Source organism: Aspergillus flavus, chromosome 3 (assembly GCF_009017415.1).
Source record: "Aspergillus flavus chromosome 3, complete sequence".
Taxonomy (NCBI): Eukaryota; Fungi; Ascomycota; class Eurotiomycetes; order Eurotiales; family Aspergillaceae; genus Aspergillus; species Aspergillus flavus.
In genome coordinates, this window is record NC_092407.1 from 559351 (window position 1) to 585890 (window position 26540).

The following is a 26540-nucleotide window of genomic DNA, read 5'->3' on the forward strand; positions in this document are numbered from 1 at the left end:
TAGTTTAGGTCATTGTACCCATAGACATCGATGACACGTCAATTGCGTATAGTATTAGTTATTAGAAATTGTACCTCATGCTAACTTTCTACCAGCTTATCTGGGTTGAGCTCATGAGTATCCGGTGGAAAGATGTTCATGAAATCATTCCTTGGTGAAGTTGTGATAGCTTCAACCAATGGTGGTTTATACAACAACTCGATAGTAGCTATAAATATCTTATTGGCCAGCAGGGTTGCTATTATTCGAGGTGGATGTGAAGTAGAGGTGTAGACATGAGAGGGTCTCAAGTGTCTCTTCGCTTCTCGTGCACCCGCAACATCAAGACAGCACTCAAGGATATTGCCAAAGTTCTCATTAGTGTATTCCTCACCATATTTCTTAGTAGAACCTCTCAGCTCCACCAATGATCTTCAAATTAGGTTTCAAGTCAGGATAGCTAGATATTTTGCACGTTATGGCTTGCATAGTAAGATTTGCATGGATTTGACTCTACGAACAGGAGTGCGGATTCATTATTTAGAACCCTTGGGTACCAGAGTGGATATTGGTCTCTACGACTAAAATACACATCAGTCCGCTTCACAACCATCACATTGTCCTGAAAACACCGAATACCCCGGCCAGCTCGTCGAGCGAGACTGCATGGTTGCAGTCAAACAAAATGCTTCTGCGATGGCTCTCCCCCTTGTACGGCTCACTCACTAGCCTAGAATCATGCCCTTCGGAGCTTGGCCCATACACCCTAGCCGTGAAATTGGTAGCGATATCACCATCTGTGACTGCTGGCCACGGGTGGATGCCGTGACAAAACTTGAAGAAGTCTTCTGCAAATGCAGTCGCAACACGTTGTTGGGAGGGTGTCATGAACTTTTGAAAGTTTTGGGTTAGATATGCAACGTCAAGGATGTGGGTTGCCCTTCCTTTCCAGGGTCCCTCCCATGGATTTCCTTCATTGAAGTAGTAAACGTGAGAGTTCCCCCTCCAACCCCGTGTGAGAGTCAGAACAGGCGCAAAGAAACAGATATCATTGATGTAATCAAGTACTGCAGGTAATGCCTCGTCGTCGGACATGCCCCTGCTGATACCATATTCGCTCAGGATGCGTTGCGCCACATCAGGCTGTGATGGTAGTACGTTGTTCATCGCTGTGGTAAATTTCTCCGCACAGGTTTCCTTTAGGTTTGGCATGATCAATCCTACAATGCTGGCCTAAATCGCATAACAGTGTCAGCTTGTGATAAGCATATCGTGACTTCTCAATGAAACAAACTCACATCCATCTGACAGTCGCCGATCATCAGCTCAGTGCACCAATTTCTTTTCTCTGACAAATCAGAAGTTCTATCAGCTGTTTGAGCATGTGTAGCGGTCGATGCCACCAAGTCACCGTCCACTGCGGGGGCAGCCAGAATTGAGGGAGGCAATGAGGCAATCAGCTCTTGGGCTGGCTTTTCCAGCAGAGCCTGGATCCTCTCCTCTGTGCTCGCACTTTCTAAACCCAGTGCCAATATCGCTTGCCTATAATTCTGCTCATGAATGTCATACGGTAAAGCTTGAGTGAAGAGGTAACTGCCACTCATCGCAATGGCTCTCTTGAAAAGAGCAACTTCGGACTTTAGATGATATGTCACCGATGCTAGCAAGCGTTAGTCCTAGTATCTAAGTCGAAGTGCATCGCTAGCCATACCTGCACCAGCGCTTTCTCCAGCTGCTGTAACATTGTCTGGATCTCCGCCAAAATCTTCAATGTGCCTTCGCACCCATTCAAGTGCGACTCTTTGGTCCCGTAGACCGTTGTTAGCTTTATAACCGGCCTTTCGAAGCTCGTCGGAAGTCAAGAATCCAAACACCCCCAGCCGATAGCTTATCGATTTGAGTTAGTTCAAAATATTCCCTGAAATGTGGGTTTCGGATAGCCTTACTTGATCGAGACCGCGATAACGGGCAAGTTCTTGTCAGCGGACAGTTTTACAAAACGCTTAAACTCAAGTTGCGGCCATGAATTGGCTCCAATCTGCAGACCTCCGCCATGAATAAAGAAAAACACCGGAAGTTTCGACGATGCGGTAGTGCCCTCGGGAACAGCGATGTTTAAATTGAGGCAGTCGATGCCCGACTGCGTGAGCTCTTTGGCGGCCAGTTTATGCTGTATGGCGGCCAGCTCTACTTCACATCCAAACGAAGGTGAGATAGCTGTTGGTCTATGTAAGGTTATTTCATGTTAGCTTTAAGGAAGGAAAAGAGAATATAGATTTCTATTTAATTCTCGTACCCGTCCTTTGTCGCATCGAGAGTGTCGCCATCGCGCTTCTCCACGAGTTGTGCATCGGCAAGTCTGTCTTCTAGGGTAGCGTATTTGATCCCCAGGAATTGTGTTACGCCTTCGGCGACCTTGCCCCGGATCTGCCCCAAATGCTTCGTTTGGATGGTTGTTGTAGCCATTTTTGAACAATTATGGTGGGATGAGTAACTTTACAAAGAAAAAGTAGGTGAAGTGGGGGTTCAGGGTCAGTTCAGATTAAATTTATAGTTGGTCCAGAGCTAAATAAGTAGTATGGATCTAATCAACTTAGACTACTTATGCACCTTTGAGACCACATCGGAAACTAAATCATACCCCATGTTCCGGTCTTCCGATTACTAAAGTTCCATGTCAATTACCCCGGGAGGTGGAATTAAGCTTATTTGTACATATTATATGATGCTTTGATTTCTAACAGGTTTCAAACAGGAACAAAGACTATGGATGACACGTTCGTCAAACAGCCAAACTCATTAATGACTGAGTCGGCTTATCCGATTACAACTACCGTTCAGCACTCCAACCTCGGGCAATCAAAATGTGGGGATTATGTGGGAGGAAAAAGGCGGGGGGTTGACGAGGTGATTTTCATGACACGAAAGTTTTATAGAGCTACTAAAGCTGGAAGCATAAAGCCTAATTTCTTGCATGAAGAAATTGTGCGATACTTGTAGCTCTACAGACTCGCTGGGAAACCATCTATTAAATTGCTTAATGTTCCTCTCCAACCACCTATTCAATAGGCGGATTTAGGCAAGTGCCTTGGCCCGAATGGTTAGGAAAATTGCGAAGGTACGCAGGCTATCCCTGGCATGGGTATCAAGCACCGAAACTTAAGACTCGGCCGAAGGTACGGAACGGTCGTATGTATCCATCTATTTTAGTCACTCATTGATTCCCTGCATATAGATTGTAAAATGTAGAAGCGCAGGCTTTACTGATGTTGCGTTAGCTGCTAATTCACCAGGTAGGTTAGTTAACCTTTTTCTGGAGAAGATATCCGACAAATTGGAAGGCACCCTATCTTCCGTCTGATAATTCACAAGGGATACATTCGATAGACATAAGTGTCGTAGTAAAACCCTCGGATGGACTTTCGGCCGTAAGTTCTTGGGAGACCGTAGGATGACAGTGGCGTTTGTCACCTATACCTATACCTTGTGACCTGCCATGCAACCAAATCCAAGAGTGAAGTTTGGTATTGGAGTTCAGAATTCAGTATTCCCTGTAGAGATGCCTCATCCGGTTGTGGTGCCAAGCTGATCATAGATGACGCTCACTGTGAAGGTTAAATGTCTCAGAATATTCCAAAAAAGAGAAGAAGAAGAAAAGACAAAGTTCATCTGACGTAGACAAGACTCTTCGATAATTCAATAAGGTCCATCTTCGATTTCCCTCGGTGCCACCAACGATGCTATAGAAAGAAACGCCTTATTCAATGCAGAATGCTTATAGTTTATAGGGTCGAGATGCAGGGAAGAAACGCTAGCTTAAGATTGGAAGTTCATGCTATATCCACCCGTATTCGGATCCTGGGTGAATTTGAAATTATCGGTCGAAAGCCCAAATGGTTTAAGGATTCCGTTACCCAGCTAGAGTATTGGTTAGCGTGAATGATACCGATTTTAATCCGAGGAAGGTCAGGCTCACATCTTTCAATTTGCCCATCATCTCCGCCATTTCTTTTTCTCTTGCCTTGGCTATCTTATCCGGAAGCTCCCGGAGAGCCTTTTGCACAATGCGCCTATCATCGAGCGGTAGATTTTCCATACTGGCAAGTAACTTGTAGTCTTCTTCGGCTCCTTGCAGGTTCCCCCATCCGCTAAGCTGCGACTTTGCTCGTGCACGTCGCATAAGTGCCTTTGCCCGAATCCGCATAACGTCATTCTTCCTTTCGTCAACCTTCTGCAACCGCTTGAGCTCTTCTTGTTCTGCCTCTTCATCATCACCTGTTATCTCCACCACGGAATCTGTCGAGCCCGACTCTTGCTGCTTTTCTTGGGGAGCATCCGTCCTCTCAGTCGCCGATGGGACCACTTTCTCTAGACAGTCGAGACATGCTGTTGCTGAATCAACAGAGGCTTTCCAGTCTTCCAGCTTCAGGTAGCACGCAGCCATATTACTCCGTAGCACGGCGACTTCGTAATCGAGGTAATTCGGACACGAGGCAAGGGCACGATCGTAGCAGGATATCGCTTGGTCATAGCAAGCCGCGGTAAATAGTTTATTAGCTTCAGCTTTTATAGAGTGAGATTCCTCTAGGAGTTGCTATTGACGATCATATGTAAGCATGATAGCTTCTCCATGACGAAAAGACACAGTAAACTCACAGCTTCTTCCTCAGCAGGAAATCTAGCATCATGAAAGACATCCTCTTCTTCACTCTCGCTCCCTATATTGTCCGCGCGTTCCTTAGGCGTATTGCTTGACATTTTGGGTATATACAGCTATTCGCACAACCCTTGAGATGGGCGTTCGGCAGTGTTAGTAGATCAACTACACCGCTGCCGTTCCCGCAGCTTATAATGAGATAGGCTTCGGAGCGGGACGATAACCCGTTCACCGATTGGCTCGGTCATATCAGTCTTTAGCCTCAGGCATCACATTCCATTGTTATCCTTTCCATCCTTGCCCCGCCATTGTCAAGAATCCTTCTATCAATTTGCGGAGTAGAGACAATTGATCTACCACACTTTACATCCACATCGCAGTTCGCATATAGGCACTATATCCCGGTCGCAAAATGACTAACTCTACTCCAAGGTAAGTTCTACCTACCATCGTTAAGTAAACAGACAACCGAAACTAACAAACGCAAGTCTGCCCCCCGTGCGGGCATGTCTCTTCGATATGGACGGGCTCCTCATTGACTCGGAGGACAAATACACCGCCATTACAAACTCCATTCTGCACGAATATGGAAAGCCCTCACTGCCATGGTCCATCAAGGCTCAGCTTCAGGGCCGCCCGCAACCTGAGGTACGTTGAATCGTCACATGCGACGCCTTCAATCGCACGGATTACCCCACAATGCCCGCAAAACAATACCAATATCACTCTAGCTCATACCTTCGAAACAACCAGGCATTCAAAATCTTCTACGACTGGGCGCAACTCCCCATCTCACCGGAAGAATATGCCGCGAAACAAGCCGCCCTGCAGAGCAAATACTTCCCCGAGTCGCAACCTCTGCCCGGCGTGCGCGAACTCCTGAACAAACTTCTCTCAACGCAGAAAACTGATAAGCCCGTTTACATCGCATTGGCTACCTCGTCGCACAGCAGGAACTACAAGCTGAAGTCGGACCATCTGCAGGATCTCTTCGCGGCGTTCCCCGAATCCCAGCGTGTTCTGGGTGATGATCCTAGGATTGGGAAGGGAAGGGGCAAGCCCTTGCCGGATATTTACTTGCTTGCGTTAGAGACTATTAATTCTAATTTACGGCAGAAGGGGGAGAAGGAAATCACGCCCGAGGAGTGTCTTGTTTTTGAGGACGCCGTTCCTGGGGTTGAGGCGGGAAGAAGAGCTGGTATGAGAGTCGTTTGGTGCCCTCATCCTGGCTTGTTGGGGGCTTACAAAGGCCGGGAGGCTGAGGTTTTGGCTGGTTTGACTGGTGAACATAAAGAGGAGGAGAAGTCTACGGCTGAACATGAGGCGGATGAGCTCGTTGCAGGTAGATTGGGGCGGAGCTCGGGGAAACCTGGCCAGCTTAACGATGGGCTTGGGGATTTGGTTCCTACTTTGGAAGACTTCCCTTACGAGAAATATGGCATTCAACCTGCATAGACTAGTGGATAGAAGCACTAACTTGATTACTAGGGCTTGAAACTGTACATGAAATCCAAGATACCCATGTGGTGTTGCATGAATCATAGTTATCTCCAGAGGATACCAAACGAAATAAAAGAAAGCATAGCTTCAGTAGGAGTATCCTTAAATTGATATCGTCACAAGAGTAAGACGACCCTGGGAAGAGTTGAATCAACAACAACCAAGTTTTCACACTAATCGACCGGCAGATGACAAGGTGATGCAGATCATATGGTGCCCAACTACTAGGCAAGAAAGTCCACTGAGAGAAAGAGACGTAGTTAATGATGAATTCCAGTCAGCGTATCATTCCGTCATAGAGGTCCTAAAGTCCATCCTAAAGTCCATGGCACCCAACTTGATATTCATTTTCGTAATGCCAGTTTCCAAAACAGAACGCAAAGAGAAAACAGGCAGCAAGGGAAGATAGAAAATGTTGCCGGGGAGTTGATCCGCTGAGACGGTAGGAACGGACAAGCAAAAAGCAACAAAAGAAACGTAAAAGAGAAGAAAAATAGTTAGCACGAGGGGAATTACAAAGCTAGGGAATGATTAGCTTCATACGTTCTTCGAAGCGAGCCTTTCTCGGGAACAATATCGGTCTAGCGCTGGCGCTTCTCAGGAGAAGAGGCCTCGTAGTCACCCATGGGACGCTTCCGGCTGGTACCAAAGTTGTTAGAGCTGCCACGAGTGTGGTAAGGCATGTTTGGATTCATCATTATAGGCCTTGGGTGGGAAGTGGGCGCAGTCATCCGGCGATTGTGGAGGTGCGACATAGCAACGTTTCCCATCATAGGGGTAGAAGAATACTGCTGGGCAGCTGCTGTATATGTTGGAGTCGGCGTACCAATGCTAAGCATGGGAGAGGAGCTCATTTGCTCGGCTTTCACCATCCGAGAGAGGCCGTCAGGGGTGAGTGTTCCAACTTCAACACCAGTGCTAGAGCTTGCTGGGGTATCTGAAGGAGCTTCATCTGTGGGTGGGGTAACGGCTTTAGCAGCTTTGCCAGACCTCTTCTTGGCACCAGGCTTTCTGGTACCGAGGACTTGCTTTCCTGCATTCATCACTTCTCCTTTGCGCTTGTTCAACAGCCTGTTTGCAACCACGCGTTTCTCCGCCTGAACAGGATCATCAACAAAATGGTAGACGTAAAGCGGGTCAAGGAGATGCTTGCATATTGTCTTGTGAAGCATGAGACATTCGATGACCTTGTCAATCCTAGTGGCAAATGTCACTATCTCATGGTTCTTCGGTTTGACATCGAAGGCACTCAACAATGGACCAAAAGTGTGTCGTTCAATGGCAGTTTCCTCGAATTACGTTAGCAATGTCGCATGGATGCGGCATTTCTTACTTACCAAGACCTGCCAGCATGCAGCCTCCATTCGCCGATCGCTGTATCTACCTTCTTTGAAAGGCTTGATCATAGGTTTGTTGTCCTGCGCACGATGGGTACTTGCCATAGCGTTACACATCTGTTTGACGATTGCCCGCTTCTGTACCTGAGTACGGGGAATGGTGGGATCTTCCGGAAGTCGGACGCTGGGGCGCTGAGATTCATTGGCCTCTTCCAGAGATGCGTAATATGTGTCGACGTCGACATTGTTGTTCAGGGGATCCATGAGCTTTTGATAGTCCCGAATAATTGGTGGTACATTTACATCGGTGAACGTTGCTTCTGGTTCGTGACCGCTGTTCAGGGGTGCAGAGGTGGGTAGTGAAGAAGGGCGTGCACCACCCCCAAGCTCACCACCGCCGACATTGTTGCCCAGGGCAGGAGCAGACAAATTGCGAGGGAAATTGGTGTTACCGTATGATGGTAAGTCGACATATGTTCTGCTCGCGGGGCTATTGTTAGAACTGTCGTAGCTTGCACTGCCTGTCATAATGCCTAAACGCAAATAGGGAGGGCTAGAACCGAGTTCAGGACCAGATGCAGAAGCTCCTGAGCTGATTGCGAAGTCCTCAGCACTGCTAGATGTATCAGCAAGAAATACACATCACTATTATATACGATGGATACAACATACTCTGCACCACCACCAGTACGCGAGATCCTGTTCCCAGCATGCATACCAGTCATCGGCATCATAGCGGTCGAGCGACTTCTCGTAGGCATGCTATGAGCTCCGCTAAAAATGTCAGGATGAGAGACCTCCAACGTATCTTCCACAGATGCTCCATTCACGAACCCGCCAGATGCCCAGCTGCTATAGCAAATATTTAGTAGTCTATAGCCACTGGCTCCCTGACGTCACTGCAAACTTACGTGTCATTGCTCGTGAGAAAGCCATTATAGCCAAGGTCAGCGTTCAAGGCAGGGTTTGAAGTGTGCGGTTGATCCAGGTGCAATAGCTGCTGCTCCCAATCTTGGTAATACCACTCCGTAAAATGAGCCATCGTGAAGTTTATCAAAGGACAACAGATGGTTGCAGCCACCCAATTCCAGGGGAAAAAAGCTCAGCACAGAATTCCAGGAATGGTGGGAGATTCACGAGGTTGGAAGGAAGAAAGAAGCAAAGAGAGGAAGAGGCTTTGGGAGAGAGAGAATCATCTGAATTTAGTAGAATAGAAGGAAGACATCCATACATCAAATGAGTGAGATAGTATAGAACCAGTGAAGACAGTGTCTGTGAAGCATTAGCCTCATTGAGAGGGAATAGGAAATGAATAGGAATGCCTAGGAATGGAGGTGGGGATCAAGGTGCGAATGGGGAGGCCATTCATCAAAGAAGTTGTATTTAAGCAAAAATGTGAATTGCACACGGGGAAGATGCCGCGCTTCTGTTGGTCTGGAAACTGATGATATTCCCAAAGGGGAAAACAATCAGAGTGACTGTCAACAACCCCTCGTTTCACATCAATGCAGGAACAATAGGGCCCAGGGGTCCTTATTCAGGGCTAACAGAATTCACCATGTCAACCAAAAGGGCCAATGTTATCCAGTAACCAAAACAGTGAAGAACAGGAAGTATGTATTGGTCCTAGTCTTAACAGTCCACAAGTCGATTGTCTTCAGCTGACAATGGCACTGTTGCATTGAGATATCCAGAAACAATGAATTTGTTGACCGGCATATAAACGCCTCTAAGCTGCGTCAACCCTATTCCCGTCGCTATATATGTCGATCCAGCTACATTAGCCTTGCTGATAGGATCCAGTGGGCAAAAGTCACTTGATTATTTAGAAAACGGACAGATATTGAGAAGTCAACTTGCCTAATCCTATGACCCCATTGGGAACCGCATAATGCCTTAAAAAGTTCCTTTCACCTGAAAAGAACTTCTAGGACCATCTGACTCGGAGCTAATGGTAGCCTACTATCAATTCCCTGACTGCTCCGAGATAGACGTCCGAGAAGTTTCGGTGACTTTTCTTTGATGGCCCCCTATCCCTTCCCCACCATCCCACCCATGATAATGGCTCATAGCAGTGGTTTCCATTTTCAAAATATGTGATCCGTCCCGCATACAGTTGGAGTGAATGAAGTTGGAAGAAACTGACTCATATTCAGCAGGTCTCCAGAAATGGCATAGACCATACTTTCACGCTATTATCAAGCTGTCCTGCAGAAGACGAGTCTTCGTCGTCTAAATAGTGTCTTTGCCCGGAGCACGTAGCAACAACATTGCCCATTGGATGTAGTACAGTACTGCTCACCGAGTCTATGAGGACCAAGGTCAGCGACTGCATTAGAGTAGACCAAATAGATAATACGTACCATCATGGATCTTCCATTCCCATTCTGGTTCCTGTCCTCCAGCAGTATGTGTCGGGTCACGCCATACCCTCATGAAACCGTCAGTTCCTCCAGCCCAGATCTCATGCGATGTACCTTGATTGGTAGAGACAATGTCAACCTTCATCCGTTGGTTAGTGATAGCCTTGCGGCCTTCTAACCAGCCAAGTAATTGACCGGTTACTCGGATGTCGTATATCATAACGCCGTCACTCTTTCGTTCAGCGATGTATAGATATCGTCCACAAGGACTCCAAAGCAGCTGAGTAATACCTCGACCCCCAATACGACGACTAGCGTCGGTCTTTGCAATGCTAAACGTGCCTAAGGACTGCCCGGTTCCGTTTGAGTCATATAGCCCCACCTGTCTTGAGAATGTGCCAGCTGCTAATATACCATCTCCTGTCGAATTGATAGCCATAGCAGAAATGATACCCTTCATTCCAACGCCCCCACCCACTGTCTGTTTACGCTTACTGGGTATAGTAGGCATCCAAGAAACAGGTCCATCGTTACCAGGTCGGGAAACGTCAAAAAGACATATAAGGCTATCTGACCCAGTGATAAAATGTGTTCCACCGAGGGCGTGCGGATAGATAATTGAATGCGGCGTTATAAACGCTTCCGTAGTTGGGTGTACCAAGGAATAAGTCGCCAACAAGGTTGGGGAAAGAGTCGAAGCCAGTCTGATTGGATGATCTCGGACCGATGATAAGAAAAGTGTAGTAGATGGATCCTGGAGAGAATAGTAAGGATAAATAGCAGTTGCATAGGTTGGCTCTGCTGAAGGTAGCACAGAGTAAGGAGACAACGGATGCGGTGATGGTCTTTCTTCTAAAAGATCAGGGGGCCTGAGCGAGTTATTAGCACGGCAAGAAGTGAGGATTATAACATAAACTAACAAGATATAAGTCCTTATATGATGATCTGCAGAATTCGTTAGCAGGGTGGTGCCATCGGGGGTCCTACATGCAGCATTCTAGTCAGTCAAAGCAATTCAAAGAAGGTAAAGTCGTCATGAGTATACCATTCTACGCTTTTGACATAATTTGTGTCGGAAGCGCTTTCATCGGTGCAACATGCGGTGCTCGGAGTACCCTGACTATGGCTGTCTAGAGATGCATCACCCGCCTCATCACCTCGTTGAGTTGAAGCCACACATATAGGTGCAGAGCTGGTAACACTGCTTGCAGTCATGATGCGCTGGAATCGAAAGACTGACAATATAAGTATTGGCAGTATACACTCGCTCAAATCGCTCTGAAAGCACCAAGAACGCTAATCAAGAGACATGACAGACCAATATGACAAGAGTAAAAAGAATGTTGCGGATGAAGTTGACCTTATACTTGATATCCAAATACGATACCAGTAGCTCAAAATGCGGGGGATCTCTCCTTTTGGCAAATCACTTTGAACTTTCATATAACGCCATCAATGAGTTCAGCAGAAGATATCCGACATATTAAGCCTAAATAGTTGTTATCGGGTAGCGCGGAGAGGAACTACAGTATGAAGCGTCTCCTGGCTACGAAGAAAATATCCCAGGGACAATGTTGATAATCACACAGAGAGCATATTTAGATGTGAGATATATCAGCAGAAAGTCTCAGTAAATGGCTAAATCACGATCCCACTCAGCAAGATATATGCAGTGGATTTAACGTCCAATAAAAACTTATGCTGGTCTAAAACATGATGTTTAAAATAAGTTTAAAGCTGCCGTGCACCGGCATCGGAAAATCTTACTCCATCGATCACTAGCTTAGAGTGTTGTTTCGGACCGCTTCACTTTGTTTTCACCACAGCATGAATAGGTTCATTAAGCTATTTTCCCTTAACTAAATCTGGTCTGGGGGAGCTGCCTCCTGTATTGAGAAAGCCTGGGACTTTTCGGTTCGATATTATAATCCGCCTTCCGACCTATCCTTTTCCTCAAGCAGCAATGTTCTCCGCAAAACCTGCGGGCGGCGGCCTTTCCATAAACACCAATTCTGCGAATTCTCTATTGTAAGGCCTTGGTTTTCTTATCTCCTTATTGCCGGACAATTGTGTTTCTGCTTTCTGTTTTGGCATTGATTACTGGTTTCTTGTGTTACAAAGAAGCCGGTCGTCCACCCTTCTCTTTCACTTTACCGCGTGCACTTTTCCCCTGTTATTTCTTTGTCCCATTCTTGTTTTGGTCTTTTTAAAGATGAAGTGCTGCCGCTGTTTATCCAGAAATATTCATACTCAGAAATAGCGTGTTCCAGAAAAGCTAATGACTAGTCGCATCAATTAGTGGCGGGGCCAATACGCAGACAACCTCCTCCACAACTACACCAGGAACGACGAGCACGACATCGGGCCTTTTCGGTAACCTTGGAAGTTCTACAGCACAATCCAAGCCTGCGACCGGTCTGTTCGGCAACGCGACTAGTGGCACTACACAGCAAAATCAGTCTTCTGGGACAAATATGTTCTCAGGCTTAGGCGGACAACAGACTAATACGGGGGGCGGCGGATTGTTTGGAAACTCCACAGCGACTACCTCCCAGCCACAATCGGGAGGTCTTTTCTCAGGAACCGCAAACGCAAACACAGCGCAGAGTGGCACAACTGGCGGAGGTTTGTTCGGGGGTGCTTCTACCGCACAAACTCAATCAAAACCCCTATTCGGTGGCATGGGAACGTCCAACAACACTGGCGGATCGCTATTGTGAGTGTGATATATCTATTTCCTATACCCTCGGATTTATGAGCTAACCGTCGGGCGGGTATAGCGGCGGTGCGAACCAAAACAACACGCAACAACAGCAGCAAGCTCAAAAGCCTACATTATCTTTGTTTGGAAACCAAAACACCACAACACAGCAACCAGCGCAGCCCACTGCAGCAGCTGGAACAGTAGTTCCAGGGGTCAAAGTGGACTTAAGCAACCTTCTACCGACAACTAAGTATGAGAGCTGTGCCGACGAGATCAAGAAGGAGCTGGAAGTATTCGACAATTACGTTCTTACGCAAATCAAGATGTGCAACGAAGTGGGAAACATGATCCCTAGCATTGCTGCCCAGGGAGAAACCATTCCGAACGACGTGGAGTTTGTCCAAGGGAAGTTGGAAACAATGCAACACGCACTGGAGAACGATGCCAGCGATATTGATCAGTTACGAAGTCTTGTGGCTCGTGATGCGGCTGAAGCACAGGTGGGCTTCCGGGCGATTGATACCCTCAAGCTACCTCTGCAGTTCCAGCCTGCAGCGGGCTCTGGATGGTGGTCTGTTCAAGACCAGAAATTGTCTGATCGACAATCGTTGCGGTCAACACGCAAGAACACTTTGGCCCTCCCCGACGATGTCGAAGGCGACTCTTCTACAACCGTCAATGGAGTACCTGTCAACCTTGTCGATTATTTCTCTCAGCGTTCTGACGAGATGGGGACCGTCCTGGAACGTTACAAGCAGAACTTGAAAGAAATCGAAGACCACCTTCATGGAGTTGAGGCTACCCTGGAGCGGCAGATCCACGAATTCGTGACATCTCGCAGCCGCGATGGAGCCGCTGCAGGGACACCCAAATCGGTGCTTAATGATCTTGCCGTTGTGCTTGGGGACGTTGAGGCTGGTATTCTAGGCGTTGCCAGTCGTCTCGGGGGAGTTACAGAACAAGTTCAAGAAGTGGTGCTGGGGCCGCCATCTCTCGGCGAAGGTAGACTGAACCTGTAATGAATCAATTGTTTTCTGGTTATGTATAATATAATGAAGCTTGCCCTAGTTTACTCTGAAACGGAAGGAGAGGGCTTGGATGTTATGGCTTGAGCATGATTTTCGAGGTCAGGCGTTCTGCGGTAGATCAGTTAACCGGCGCTATTCCCATTCTATTAGTCTCGTTTGACTCAAGTATCCATTTTTCTTCAATGATAAAACATGACGAGATACGGTGTGACGAAGTACGTGGTCTAGAATATATTATTGACAAGTTCGCTTACGATGCATATACCCCATACTCGGTCTGCCGAGCCGACTGACTAAAATTGTAACTGACGACTACGTAGTTGCTCATGGTTGCGGGTACCTTCCCCTACCGTTAGGCCAACCAGGTTGTCGCACGCAAGAGCTTGGCCGGTTTGCGTGATCGCACCTAATCGCTTCTAACCCCAGGTTTTCCACACTTTCCATGATCGACACTTGGCTTAGAGACGATTGACGTTTCAAGTCATTGACCTCCCTGTCTCAATATTGCGAAATCTATTTATTTTAAAGGGCGGGCCAAAAAAAAAAGAAAAATAACGATTCCAAAGACAAGCAGAAGAGCCAGTAGTCTCCTTCTACCTTCTACATCTTCTGAGGAATATTACCCTCAAGCTCATGCTTACATATAGTCATAGCAAAAATGCCGCAGGGAAAAAATGACGTGATGTGCAGCTCGTTTTGTCATCTTCCATTCCAGAAGACCTGTGGAAACTTAGTCCCGTGGATCACTCCCCCTAATCCGTACAGACCATCAGCCTCTTGGGTGATTTTCGCCAGCGATGGTGCCATATCCGCGATCCCCGGCATTGACGATGTGGAATAATAACGGCAGGTTTGAAAATGGCGGTCTACTACTACCTCCACTGGAGCTTCGAGCTCGATAAATAAGCTACATAGACGCTTCCTAGGAACTGCTCATCCAAACACATTTTTTCTACAGTTGGTTCTCTATACTGCTCGTCCAGCTCAAAACATGGCCCCTTCACTCGAGGATCCGACCTTGGCTCCAGCCTTGGATCATGCTATTCTCCCAAAGAAAGAGGTCAACGGCGACAACAAGTTTCACTACACACCAGGACGCACAGTCGTCGAGCGTCACGATAACTACGCTTATGAAGACCTTCTACCTTCATTCCCTGATATTCATTGGGATCCGCTAGAAGAGATTCCATATGAAGACAGAGGGCTTCGCGGAGATCCTAAATTCCGTAACCTACTGCGGGATGCAACCGATGTTTTTGATTATACGCCCAAGATCGGGACTGAAATTCACGGTGTGAACTTGGCCAAGTTAGATGAAGCACAGAAGGACGACTTGGCTCGCCTAGTCGCTGTCCGTGGGGTGGTGTTCTTCCGTGACCAAAAGGACTTGGACATTGATGCCCAAAGAGAACTAGGAAGACATTTCGGGAGACTACATAAGGTACGGAGCCATCTGGGTTTACCTGCTCGTGGGTTAATTTAACAACATGCAGCACGCAACTACGTCTGTTCCGAGGAAGCAAGGCTTGGAGGATGTCCATGTAGTTTACAGTGGAGACAATTCTGGTGACCAGCGGGCATTGTTCACGCCCAGCTTTTTGTGGCACTCGGACGTGACCTACGAGGTACAGCCACCATCATACACGATGTTGAAGGTTCTCACAGGGCCTCCCCGTGGAGGGGGTGGCGATACACTTTGGACCTCTCAGTATGCAGCATACGATGCTCTCTCCTCTCATATGCAGACATACCTGAAGGGCTTGACTGCGATCCACTCAGCAGACATGCAAGCTTCTGATTCACGAGCCCTCGGCCGACCAGTCCGTCGCGAGCCTGTCACCACAGAGCACCCTCTGATCCGCACCAACCCGGTGACTGGCTGGAACAGTCTTTTCTTCAACCCAGGGTTTGTGACAAAGATCGTTGGAATTCCTAAGACAGAGAGCGACGCTATTATCAAATATCTTACCGATGTGATTGCAACCACACAAGAGATGCATGCACGGTTTCAGTGGAACAAGGATGATCTAGCCATCTGGGACAATCGGACTACGGTAAGTAAAGACGCTGTACTAAGCGGTAGACGTCTCTAATGAACGCAACAGAACCACACGGCGTCTTATGGATTTGCACCTCACCGCCGTCATGCGGTCCGGGTCGCTGCTCAGGCTGAACGGCCCTACCTAGACCCAGCCGGCAAATCACAAGAGGAGGAGCACATTGCGCTTTACAACCTGCCACCGGTGAACAAGGATGGTGCTCGCCAGTCAAATTACAATGACTGAGCCTTTGGTTCTCTTACTTTTTCTTGTTCACTGCTGAGCGAAACACTTGCGAGCATTCTAAAGATATGGCGTTACACATACCCGGGAAATTGATTTGTACCTATTGCTATTTGCATATCGCTAATAAGACTGTTTATTGAATGGTTTCATAATGGACAAGGTAGCCACTCACATACTATCTATAGGTTGTAACAATAGGTACAAGCAAAAGATCTAGAGCTCTGGCAGCCTGTCAAGCCACGTGCAGACCCCCGACCAACCTCTCACACTTTATTCTAGGTACTTAGAACTGCAAAACATCAGATAAATTCGTGGCGCACCACGAAACGGATAACTCAATGGAAACTCCCAAGGATCCTTCTCTTCTGGAGTATGCCCGTTTCTACGGTATTGCCCGGGATTTCACGGCCGTCGATCCCATCACAAACATCGACGAGACCGCATCTGAAACACCACTACCCCGGGATGCTCTATCGGAATTTCAAGATTACATCTACGAGACACAGAGAAATGTTGAGGATAATCTTCGCAAAGAAAAGCTCAATGTCAGGAAAGAAAGCGCTCGGTTGCTAGCATCGGTGATACAAGATGCAAGAGCAGAAAAATTAGACATAAACTGGGATGAACTTCTACCTAAATTTAGTCAAGTTGATGAGCTTAAAGTGCAACTTCCGATTCTTGACAATGACAGCATCTTGGATACGTTGCGATATACAAGTCCGTTACGTTACGACGAGAACAAGATCGAAATCCGTCCTCTCGACGAACCGTGCCAGAAACTTAAGGACGAAGATATCACGGCCGACCTTTTAACCAAGGCTGACCAGGTTCTGAAGGATATTATGCCAGAGAAGCTAAAGTGTAGCAGAGAGTCGATGTTGTTGATACAAAAGGCCAGAGACTGTGGAGGTCTTCATTTCGCAGATTTAGAAAGTCTTTTGAACGAAATGATAATTTCCGGTCAGGTATGAATGTGGAAGGCATGTCGCTGGATCTTTGACTTATACGTTTTGTGAGGTTGCAGGAAGAGCACAATCCTTCGAAATCTCCTCCATTACTTCTGTCGGATATCGACGAAACGTACTATCGGAGTCCCTCGCTGGCTTCCATGTCATTGATGCTGCCCAGTCTCGCTTCATCTGGCCCTCTTGAGCTTAAGCTGCAGTGCAACAGAAGATCAGCCCGCAGTTCGGACTCAAAGATATCAGGTTGTGCTGTGGTGCCAAACAAGGGAGACGGTAGTTCTACAAGCGACGAACGAACTCAACTAGAGCGTAAATTAATATTTAACGGAAACAACGCAGAAATACAAGCAGTTGGAGTCGATAGTGCAGCTCAGTCTTTTTCAGACAAGTATAACACAAGTGAAGAGCAATGTGTTCCGGACATTTCTCCACAGATTGGTGATGTTATTAACTCCATTCATTCAGAACCTTCAGTCATCTCTCTGATGCAAGAGAGCGAGTACATGCCAACCGTGTGCACTTCAACACAGGAGCGATTATGTCGATCGCCCAGTGTCATAATCAAGGAGGGGAAATGTCAGACCGCAAGCAAGCCGACAGATTATGTTTCGTCCTTCAGTTCCCCTTCGGTAATGAACGCGCCCAATTCAGATTCTACGCAGTGTCAAGATATCCAACAATATCCCATGTCAAACATGCCTTCCTCACAACATTCGAAGCCGAAAGACTATGCTGATAGTTGTCTACATACAGTTGGAGACTACGACAGCGTGGAGGAAGTTGTCGAAACAGGGTTTGACAAGGGATTTTTTCTTGAGAACATTGGTGACATGGGACCTGCAGGACAACGACAATTGTCTGAGCATGATACTGTAGCTCATCAACATGAAAGTGGCAAGACGGTCATGTATACGTCCCCAAATGCCGTTGTACCTGCCACCTATTCTTCCCTGGATACAGTTTCTAATTCAATAGACTGCGATGTTCCAGCAGACGCAGCTTTTGGGGGACAAAAACGAAGACACGAGGAGAGGCAGGATATTTCGCGGAAAGGCCGCAAATTTGTCCAATCTTTAGCAGCGTCCCTCGCTAACAACAGGTGCAAATACACGCTACCCTCGCAGTCATCCATATTAGGCTCCTTATCTACCTTCATGGAGATTAGAGGTCGAGCCGAAAGGCGACAAATAACGGCCGTCAGTCCATACTCTACCAACAATATGCCAGCTAAGGATATTGTGGACTATCAAGACCTAGTTGTAGATGATAGAAGCCTCCGCGAACACGAACAACCGAAAGATGTGCTAGAGGAGGTACAACCTCTCAGGTTAGAGCTTACAGAACAACGGTATCCTCAATACCCTCAACTGCAGGTCCAAAACCACGAGCAACCGCTACTCTTCTTATCAACTGGACTTCTTAAAAGCCATCTCCCAATTATCCAAGGTCTCGAAAGTTTAAAGAGCGCTCCAGCTTTGATATACAGAGACTATGATGTTCCCATCCAAAATCAGCCCGTTCCTGGCATCTGGATTCCCTCTCAAGCAAGCATGAAGCACGATCTCCCCAAAGAGGCAGACATCATCGTCTCACCAACAGCTGGAATCATACTAACAACTCTACAAGCTACTACGCAACTATACCTCCCTGGCCATAAGCCTAACCCACATACAAACGGCGCCAAGTGCATCAACTCGCCGCTCCGCGAACGAATCTTCCTCCTAGCTCCGCGATACAAACACCTCTACGTATTCGTTACTCACGGCACAAGCTCCTTAAACAGTGGACAAGGCAACGCTCCACGATGGACAGCAGATAGACGGTTGTTAGCGTCCTTCACATCACTAACAGCTTTCTGTGATTCGATGTCAGCGGACTCAACTATCTCTCCCATACTGATTTCTCCATCGCCTGATATACTTATAAGATGGATTCTGGAACTGGCTCACAAGCACGCTTTCCAATTACCTACTGATACTGTTGATTTACCGCAAACAAGGGGGTTTATGCTCGTAAATCCAACGCCGAAGACCAAATTCTATATAGAGGCTATGGAAAATGAAACTTGCTGGGAAATATTTCTCCGCCGAGTAGGGTTGAATCCGTACGCGGCACAAGTTATATTGACTGTCTTGAGACACGAACGAGACATACCCAAACGCAACGATAATGTCAGTACGCCAGATGATGTCGAGAAAGAGATGAGCGCCCTCTCCAGATTTATCGAGATGTCACCGGAGCGCCGACGAGAACTCTTTCCAGACTTGATTGGGGAGAGGAGTGATGCAATTCTTGAAAAGGACTGGCAATGTGACTGGGCATTGAATTTTGACTGATGAGCTGTGCTTATAAGGAATGGTATTATGTGAACTCTGTCCATATTCAACATTTCTGTGCGATTTAGTTCGAATGTAATTTGTCGCCAGGGAGGTATACAATGAGAAGCATGGATTTTGAACGAGCGTAAATCACTTGCGATGAACATCCCTCCTATATGCCCTACCACCTCGGCAGTTAATATTATATTCCTTGATCCAGGTCCGGCGTGGTCTAAGAGCTGCAACATAGTCGCTTGTGATAAATGCATAAACACGGAGAGCACTCAGGCCCAGACGGTAAAAACGAAGTAGAGAGGAGACATTCGTATCAGATTACCCGTGTTCATCCCGCAGACAGCGCAGGAGACAACGATTGCTAAAGTACATCGCATAGTATGCAAAGGAACCAAGACACATTTCACGCTTTAGATAGCAGATGCAAGATAAGGAAAAGGGAACATTAGCCCGGAGATCGAGGAACAGAATCATACACCTGTCCTCACTTCGTAGATGGCTCTTTTTTAAATTATTTAAAGTGCATGACAGAAGCTCATGATTTGCGTGATATAATACAAGACTCCGATTGGATTATTCCAACCAGTCGGAAAACGGAAGAACAAGATGAATCATCTAGTTCTCCTTGATCTTGGCAAGGAGCCTACAGTCGCATTAAAATCGATTGCCTCGGGCTGAGGGATGTAAGACGGAGAACTTACTCATGGTCCCGGAAAAGGGTGTACTCTTCCTCGCCAACCTTGACGGCGCTACCACCGAACTATCAAGACCACCATTAGTACCAAGAAAGTTCCACTGAGTTCATCAAACGAATTGGGTGCTTCTATTGCCCCGGATGGTTCCGGAAGCAAATTAGAAGGACTCAAACCCGCAACGTACCTGAGGGATCAAGACGTGGTCACCGGGAGCAACGCTCATGGGAAGGCGAGAACCGTTCTTGTCGACGGCACCAGGGCCAACGGCGAGGACCTTGGCCTCGTTCTGCTCCTTGACGCTGCTCTCGGGGAGGAAGATACCGGAGGCGGTCTTGGTCTCGGGCTTGATGCGCTGGACCAGGACGCGGTCGAGAAGGGGAGCAAGACCCTTGACGTTACGGAGGAGAGACTAATCGATATTATTACGTTAGCCATTGATATTCATGGCGGCTCCAGCGGCCTAGCTATGCGAAGTGACAGGGGGTGATGAAGTCGATGAATGGCGGGAAAACTTCCAGCCGGAGCTTCCCATAACACGTAACAATTGCGAAGACGTACCATTTTGACGGGAGAGATGTGAGTGGATGAGAAAGAGATTGAAGGATGCAGAATGTGTCAAGAAGGACGGGGAGGTTGAAGTGTGGAGAGTAAGAGAGGAAGAAGAGGAAGAAGAAGACCGGGGAAGGGCAGAAAGAAGATCTCGACTCAAGCCGACACGAGAAATTTCCAGAATGCCAAGACCGACAGCTTCACTTCCCCATCGGATTGCCGCTGCCGAGGGTATAGCTTCAACTTTCTATTTACCACCTTACTTCTTCATCTAACATATATAACTCAATTGCAGTTAGATGCGGTCGCATTCGTTTATAGACCCGCAGAGATTTATTTAGAAGGCTCTTTTCGTCTCAACTTGTAACTATCTTACTCTTTACCGCTAGATGTCGTCCAATAAATGCTCCTTTCCACCGAGCATGATAACCTAGATGAACGCAGAAGACACAAGCTCAAGAAAGTCGTGGTATAACTATTGGCGTATCTTTGAGTGTTACACATTGAACTCCACCAGACCGAACCGTCCCAGGATGCTACACAGCGCATTATAAAAATTACAACGTGACCAAAACATGAACCCAGTAGCTTTTTTACCATCTCCGGCCCCGGCCCCGTCCGCCTCCAAATCCACCTCCATAGCCCATCTGAGGTTGGCCGCCGCCTTGATTGCCGTAACCAGGCTGGCCTTGTTGTCCGCCGCCTGCGCCGGATTGGCCTCCCATCATTGCCTGGGCGTGCTGCATGAAAGACATTGGATCCATAGATGACGGGTCCAAGCCCTGCGCCATCATACTGGCGAGCATTCCCTGCATCATATCTGGAGACATGTCTGGCATACCCGGCATACCAGGCATCGGCGGCGGTGCACCACCGGGGCCTCCGGGGCCAGGTTGAGGGCCACCGGGCATCGGCGGAAGCCCCATGGTCAAGAAACTCTGCATGTCATCCAATTGTCTCTTCTGATCTCCAACTTCCTTCCGTAACTCTTGCTGTTTCAAAACGTAGCTTGCCCATGTAAATTCATCGAATCCGTAGTTGAAGTAGTCCGAGATGTCAGAACCCGGCCGTCTCCATGGTTTATCGTCTTCTGGGAAGTCCGCATCCATATCAGTCGACAGAATCGGTTTACCGGTGGCCGGATGAGTTGGGTTTGCATGGACGTCTATATCTGAAGCGTGGACAGGGGGATATGCTGAACCTGGTTTCTGCGGTACGGCGGGGCGTGCGGTGACTGGAACCGGAGTTGCATGTTCAACTTTCGGTGTCACAGAAGGCGTAACTGACTTCGATACGGGAGAAGAATCTACAGATGCAGGTCGCTGCGACTCAGCTCGTAGGCTAGCATGGCGGGGGTGTGGTCTTGACGTAATGTTAGACAAAAGACGACCCTGTCGCGTTGTTGAAGACGAACTTACACTTCAGGGGGAGGCGCATCAGGAGGAGCTTCCGTGATAATATTAAAATCATCCTAGCAAGTTTCTCATTTAGCATAAGCCATAAAGAGAATAATCAATACGGACATACATCATCTTCTTCAACCTCTATCTCTTCTTCCTCGACGTCATCTGCCTCTTGGTTGAGGTTCGCTTGGGCGTGATGGGCTGTATTCTGAGATGCAGCTACCGGCACTGCATCGGCAGGATCATAGAGATCATCGTCATCATCGTCCAAAATGGCCTGATTCTGCATCTTAGTAATCGAGCAATGGGTGGAATAGCTAACGAGGGCAAGGTGCAGACTGTTTACGGCAGATATCGTATCTTAAGGCCGAGTTTGTCTTGTTTGCTCCGCTCCGGATATTGCGCCGTTTGTATGGACGTCCAGATCGACTTTCGACCTTAATGGAATATTTTACTTGGTCTATACATGTCTTTTACAACCGGTCTTAGTATTTCATACAGTAAAAACAGAGAGATATCGATACCCTTCACATATAAAGCACAACTTAGTGTATGGTGCTATATTTCTTGTATACCCATAACCACAATATATATAAAGTGGCGTGGTAGAGCTACAGTCAATGAATGATATGCATAAGTTACCATCAGGAAAACTGAATAGAAATTATAATCAGCCTAACTGCATAGCGACTATGTCAATCTAATTCAAACTTATCATATAATTGACAATCTCTTTCAGTCTCATTTTAAATATCAAGTCTCGATTTCCGAGGTCACGTGCGATAGTACATTGATTACTTATGAGATCTTCGTTTTTGATCTACGTCAGGTATCCTGCTTTGCACATTCAATCCAGCATAATGTCGCAATCAGAACAGCCGAGCCATAGCTCGACACCTAGGTCTTTCACAAGCCAGACGGCCTCTGCAGAAGAACTTCTCAAGTCACAGACCGTCGGTCTAGTCCATCTTTCTGATTTTCGCAAGCGTCGCGCAGAGGTTCTTGAGCAGAAGGAACGAGAAGCACATGATAAGTCGCTGGGGAGGTTCACCTCTGGTAACTCGAGAAGCGCAACTCCATCAGGTGGCGATGTGACCGACAGGTAAGTTAAGCGCACTTTTGGAAGGCTCTTAGACTAATCGCGACGTACTAGCGCCTCGACACGGAGCGATGGACCCCCGAAAAAGAAGAAGAAGAAGAAGCCGCTTGCGAAGAGCAAACTCTCTTTTGGAGATGACGAGGAAGAGGGTGATAATACCGGAGAAGATTCCGCGGCCAGTATACCTCGTTCCGCTTCACGAACGCCGGTAGATAACAGCTCTTTACCGCCGTCACGTCGGATTACCCCAAATCCAAACGCTCCACCCCCACCCAAAGCCATGACAAAAGCTGCGCTGAAGGCTGAAGCTGAAGCGCGGGATGCCTTGCGCAAGGAATTCCTGGCGATGCAGGAAGCCGTCAAGAACACGGAAATCTTAATACCATTTATCTTCTATGATGGAACGAATATTCCCGCCGGGACGGTCAAGGTTAAAAAAGGCGACCCAGTCTGGTTATTTTTAGACCGATGCCGAAAGGTGGGCGCAGAACTAGGAGTTGGTGGTAACAGTGGTGCCTCAAAGGGTCGGAAAGATAATCGGCGCGAATGGGCAAGGGTCAGTGTCGATGATTTGATGCTAGTTAAGGGGGATGTAATCGTCCCACATGTGAGTGATTGTTTTCGTCCCTATTTTATCGTGACCAATGTGCTAACCGTCCTCAAGCATTATGAACTGTACTACTTTATTGCCAATCGAGTACCCAGCTTCTCAAGTGCTGGAGGATTGCTGTTCGACTACTCCAACAAGCCCCCTGAAACAGCTCCTACCAATGATGATCCCCTATTGGGATCGAATACAGATCAACTTGAGGGTGCTGATAAGGATCCTGCATCGACAAAGGTCGTTGACAGGCGGTGGTATGAGCGGAATAAACATATTTACCCTGCTAGTCTATGGCGAGAATATGAGCCAGGACCAGAATTTGAGGAGAAGATGCGCACGACACGACGTGACGCTTCGGGAAATACCTTCTTCTTTTGATTAAACGGTTACAGACATGATGGAAAGATGAACATATTGCTATAGAGGGTGCGTTATTCTGTGAACTCTGTATATTAAGATACCCAACAAATATTACTAGAAACTATATAAAGGGAGAAGACGGAACTGGTTTTTTGTAGTCCTCAGGTATTCTGCGGATGTCTTTTTGTGATCTTTGCCATATGTGCGTATGGCTACCGTCGGTTACCCATACCATACACCTCCCACATACATCTCCTTTGTTTCCAACGTTCAAGACTACTTCACGTTCACACAGTTTCACTATGGACTTCTATCTCCGATGCAATGCACTTAAATGTCGATGTCAGTTGAAGGAACAAGCGGTTGTTACGACTTGTTCGTACGTCGTACCCCTCCTCTTGAATTGTACGTTTATTGTCCTATTGTCTCTGCGGATGCTAAGCATTGACTTATTAGACACATTTTCTGTCCCACTTGCGCAAGCACCCTTGGCCTTTCGAGTGCCACCAATGGCGAACGTCATTGCCCGGCATGTCAGACAATCCTCGTCAACCCAGATGATGTCGTGATAACTGCCTTGAACCCAACGGAGGATTACAAAACCAGCGTCCTGAGCGGGTTAGACCCAAACACTATAATGGAATGTGCCGGACGCGCATTGCTTTTTTGGACCTACCAAACAACTCAAGAAATGTGCGTCGTTCTGGCCGCTGCTCGACACTATTGCGTACTGACGGCCAACAGCTACTACCAGGAATTTCTCGCAAAGACACTCACAGACAGGTATACGGGTTTGAACACACAGATGGATAAAGTTATTCATAATGCCAACACGGAAATTTCGACTCTACAGACAAGGCTATCAGGTTCGTGCCGTCCTACTCATCTGCCCGAACTTTCACCTGAGTAAAGACCAGATATGCAGGCGACACATGAGCAACTTCAGAAAAAGAATCAGGAGCTTGTTGATTTATACCGAGAAAAGTGCAAGAAGTTCTCACAAATCACGAATCTCTATAATTTGCTGAAATCTCGGGCAATGCGCTCCCATATGCAGACTGCTGCATCGGACTCAGTTTCCCAGGCACTGAACTCTTTAGGAGCGTCGCGAAATGACCCTTCAGCTTCGGCATCGAACAGACCATTGGGTCCACTAATGCCGATGCAAACACCATCTCATCGTCAAAAGAACATCTTCCCTGTTGACCAAGAGGGAGTGGAGCAATTACATCGATATCAACGCAGCGGTACTGGGAGCTCAAAGGGGACAAAGAAAAGAACGGATACCTCAGCAATGCCGCCTCCAAGTCTTCCAGGAAATCCAAGACATCGTGAGTATGTTATTGTGGCTTTAATGCATTGTCTAATATTCATGTAGAGGAGGTGCCCATCACTCCTCAGCACCGAACACGCCTCACAGGCCAATCACTTCCTTCTACAGGAATGCCACACTTACCACCAAACAGCGTCGTGCTTGAGCGATTCCGGGATGAGCCTATTGCAACTAGTTCTCTTGCTAATAACCATCCTTCGATGAATGAGGGAAGGCCACAATTACAAACCCGTGGTCAGACGGGCAACGGCCCTCCAGGAACGAGAACCTTTTTCGATAGCACGATAATATAGGTTTACAGACGACACGATGATGCGGATGCGACCCATGCAGGTCTTCCTTTTTTGTTTTTTCACCAACGATATATATAGGTCGAAATGATGTTATCATGTTACCCGGCTTCGGAATCCGGTAAGAGAGCCGACTATTTTCAAAAAAGAAAAAAAGAAAAAAAGAAAAAAAAAAAAAAAAAAAAAAAAAAGGAAAGGAAAAATTCAATATCCTAAATCAAAGTAGTCAAAGAATTATTCATATCAAATTCAAGAAAATGAAACTACCTCCAGAAACACGAAAAGGTCCGAAGTGCCATCGTGATGCCATTGACCAGCGTTATAAATTAAAGCGCTTCCATTCGTCCGACGTAATCTATACCCTCACCCACTTCAATATCACCCAAATCAACACTTGAGTACGCTGTTAGCATATACAAGAGCGTAGAAAACACAAACCAGTCAACTCAGTAACCCTAGATTTGAAACCCAAAAGTATACTGCCTAGCACCCAATACACACATTCGACTTACCAGCACGTCCCACCTCCAAAGCCCTAGTATCAAAACCACCACCACCACAAACCAAAACAATCCGAAAAAGACAAGAAATTAGAGAAAAAGAAAGATAAGATCCCAATCTCAATGGCCCCTCAAATCCACACCGAAGCTCCATCCACCTGCAAAGGCCCGTCCCGTCGGCTCCGTTCTCAAGCCATACCTCGTTCCCATTACCAAGATAGTGGTCCCTCCGTCCATCCGGGACGTCCCCATCTCGGACGTGCGGAAGTTACTCACAACACGATTCCACCACACAGATCTTATCCCACGAGTCTATTCTATTTTCTGCATGGATCGAGATCGTTGGATCGTCTGGGGTTTGTCATGAGGTTATTTCTTAGTCGTATTTTATAATGTAGCTTATTTTGACTCCTGTTTTGGGGTTACTGTATGTGCCTTGTATTTATGGGTATTGAGTTTACAGACTTCTTATACATAACTAGTAGGTCGGGTTATGGTGTGCGTTTGGGGCTTTGTGGGATCTCTTCTCTTTCTTGCTTTTCTTTTGACCCAAGGA

The 26540-nt window shown here is 47.1% G+C and overlaps 13 protein-coding genes across 13 annotated transcripts; 7 read left to right on the plus strand and 6 right to left on the minus strand.

The window, feature by feature from the left end:
- Positions 1–591: 591 nt before the first annotated feature.
- On the minus strand, positions 592–2445 carry F9C07_4359 (putative carboxylesterase; the record flags this gene model as incomplete). The annotated part of the gene is made up of 5 exons (XM_071511212.1): positions 592–1212; positions 1278–1639; positions 1682–1866; positions 1926–2204; positions 2276–2445. 5 exons carry the CDS (start codon positions 2443–2445, stop codon positions 592–594), a joined length of 1617 nt encoding a protein of 538 aa, XP_071364806.1.
- A 1350-nt stretch (positions 2446–3795) lies between these two features.
- Positions 3796–4737, minus strand: F9C07_2201426 (tetratricopeptide repeat protein; the record flags this gene model as incomplete). Its single annotated transcript, XM_041291545.1, has 3 exons — positions 3796–3897; positions 3956–4573; positions 4636–4737. 3 exons carry the CDS (start codon positions 4735–4737, stop codon positions 3796–3798), a joined length of 822 nt encoding a protein of 273 aa, XP_041144040.1.
- Positions 4738–5048: 311 nt separating this feature from the next.
- F9C07_4361 (putative haloacid-halidohydrolase) lies at positions 5049–6091 on the plus strand (the record flags this gene model as incomplete). Its single annotated transcript, XM_041291552.1, has 3 exons — positions 5049–5068; positions 5125–5284; positions 5390–6091. 3 exons carry the CDS (start codon positions 5049–5051, stop codon positions 6089–6091), a joined length of 882 nt encoding a protein of 293 aa, XP_041144041.1.
- Positions 6092–6717: 626 nt separating this feature from the next.
- F9C07_4362 (uncharacterized protein) lies at positions 6718–8515 on the minus strand (the record flags this gene model as incomplete). Its single annotated transcript, XM_041285646.2, has 4 exons — positions 6718–7425; positions 7474–8086; positions 8146–8325; positions 8385–8515. 4 exons carry the CDS (start codon positions 8513–8515, stop codon positions 6718–6720), a joined length of 1632 nt encoding a protein of 543 aa, XP_041144042.2.
- Positions 8516–8751: 236 nt separating this feature from the next.
- Positions 8752–11957, minus strand: F9C07_1370626 (guanine nucleotide-binding protein). The gene is made up of 4 exons (XM_071508030.1): positions 10882–11957; positions 10757–10819; positions 9837–10705; positions 8752–9780 (listed from the first exon to the last, which is right to left on the minus strand). The coding sequence occupies exons 1-4, from the start codon at positions 11049–11051 to the stop codon at positions 9626–9628; spliced, it is 1257 nt and encodes a 418-aa protein (XP_071364807.1). The 5' UTR covers positions 11052–11957; the 3' UTR covers positions 8752–9625.
- Positions 11958–12310: 353 nt separating this feature from the next.
- F9C07_4364 (putative nucleoporin NUP49/NSP49) lies at positions 12311–13559 on the plus strand (the record flags this gene model as incomplete). Its single annotated transcript, XM_041291553.2, has 2 exons — positions 12311–12552; positions 12617–13559. The coding sequence occupies 2 exons, from the start codon at positions 12311–12313 to the stop codon at positions 13557–13559; spliced, it is 1185 nt and encodes a 394-aa protein (XP_041144043.2).
- Positions 13560–14559: 1000 nt separating this feature from the next.
- F9C07_4365 (alpha-ketoglutarate-dependent taurine dioxygenase) lies at positions 14560–15853 on the plus strand (the record flags this gene model as incomplete). The annotated part of the gene is made up of 3 exons (XM_041291554.1): positions 14560–15009; positions 15062–15622; positions 15674–15853. 3 exons carry the CDS (start codon positions 14560–14562, stop codon positions 15851–15853), a joined length of 1191 nt encoding a protein of 396 aa, XP_041144044.1.
- A 166-nt stretch (positions 15854–16019) lies between these two features.
- Positions 16020–20053, plus strand: F9C07_2148065 (uncharacterized protein). Its single transcript, XM_071509215.1, has 2 exons — positions 16020–19794; positions 19853–20053. Exon 1 carries the CDS (start codon positions 16962–16964, stop codon positions 19152–19154), a length of 2193 nt encoding a protein of 730 aa, XP_071364808.1. The 5' UTR covers positions 16020–16961; the 3' UTR covers positions 19155–19794; positions 19853–20053.
- Positions 16192–16824, plus strand: F9C07_4366 (uncharacterized protein; the record flags this gene model as incomplete). Its single annotated transcript, XM_041291555.2, has 1 exon — positions 16192–16824. One exon carries the CDS (start codon positions 16192–16194, stop codon positions 16822–16824), a length of 633 nt encoding a protein of 210 aa, XP_041144045.2.
- Positions 19309–20461, minus strand: F9C07_4367 (heat shock protein). Its single transcript, XM_041291546.2, has 4 exons — positions 20405–20461; positions 20031–20255; positions 19853–19911; positions 19309–19794 (listed from the first exon to the last, which is right to left on the minus strand). The coding sequence occupies exons 1-4, from the start codon at positions 20405–20407 to the stop codon at positions 19767–19769; spliced, it is 315 nt and encodes a 104-aa protein (XP_041144046.1). The 5' UTR covers positions 20408–20461; the 3' UTR covers positions 19309–19766.
- Positions 20462–20556: 95 nt separating this feature from the next.
- On the minus strand, positions 20557–22218 carry F9C07_2281470 (cleavage and polyadenylylation specificity factor subunit Fip1). The gene is made up of 3 exons (XM_041291547.2): positions 21923–22218; positions 21814–21866; positions 20557–21757 (listed from the first exon to the last, which is right to left on the minus strand). The coding sequence occupies exons 1-3, from the start codon at positions 22085–22087 to the stop codon at positions 20989–20991; spliced, it is 987 nt and encodes a 328-aa protein (XP_041144047.1). The 5' UTR covers positions 22088–22218; the 3' UTR covers positions 20557–20988.
- Positions 22219–22658: 440 nt separating this feature from the next.
- On the plus strand, positions 22659–23879 carry F9C07_2064660 (XAP5 domain protein; the record flags this gene model as incomplete). The annotated part of the gene is made up of 3 exons (XM_041291532.1): positions 22659–22900; positions 22952–23504; positions 23562–23879. 3 exons carry the CDS (start codon positions 22659–22661, stop codon positions 23877–23879), a joined length of 1113 nt encoding a protein of 370 aa, XP_041144048.1.
- A 284-nt stretch (positions 23880–24163) lies between these two features.
- On the plus strand, positions 24164–25487 carry F9C07_2064038 (cyclin; the record flags this gene model as incomplete). Its single annotated transcript, XM_071508693.1, has 5 exons — positions 24164–24240; positions 24318–24554; positions 24606–24727; positions 24779–25200; positions 25245–25487. The coding sequence occupies 5 exons, from the start codon at positions 24164–24166 to the stop codon at positions 25485–25487; spliced, it is 1101 nt and encodes a 366-aa protein (XP_071364809.1).
- Positions 25488–26540: the final 1053 nt, after the last annotated feature.

Bases quoted from the DNA above. Each gene is read 5' to 3' on its own strand.
- F9C07_1370626 (XM_071508030.1), bottom strand. From the start codon at position 11,051: ATGACTGCAAGCAGTGTTACCAGCTCTGCACCTATATGTGTGGCTTCA. The intron at 10,820-10,881 runs GTATACTCATGA...TGCTGCATGTAG, and splicing joins TATGTCAAAAGCGTAGAATG to GACCCCCGATGGCACCACCC. The intron at 9,781-9,836 runs GTACGTATTATC...TGGTCCTCATAG, and splicing joins GGAATGGAAGATCCATGATG to ACTCGGTGAGCAGTACTGTA.
- F9C07_2148065 (XM_071509215.1), top strand. From the start codon at position 16,962: ATGTCATTGATGCTGCCCAGTCTCGCTTCATCTGGCCCTCTTGAGCTT.
- F9C07_4367 (XM_041291546.2), bottom strand. The intron at 19,912-20,030 runs GTACGTTGCGGG...TGGTCTTGATAG, and splicing joins ACCACGTCTTGATCCCTCAG to TTCGGTGGTAGCGCCGTCAA. The intron at 19,795-19,852 runs GTAAGTTCTCCG...ATGCGACTGTAG, and splicing joins ACCCTTTTCCGGGACCATGA to GCTCCTTGCCAAGATCAAGG.
- F9C07_2281470 (XM_041291547.2), bottom strand. From the start codon at position 22,087: ATGCAGAATCAGGCCATTTTGGACGATGATGACGATGATCTCTATGAT. The intron at 21,867-21,922 runs GTATGTCCGTAT...GAAACTTGCTAG, and splicing joins TAGAGGTTGAAGAAGATGAT to GATGATTTTAATATTATCAC. The intron at 21,758-21,813 runs GTAAGTTCGTCT...CATTACGTCAAG, and splicing joins GATGCGCCTCCCCCTGAAGT to ACCACACCCCCGCCATGCTA.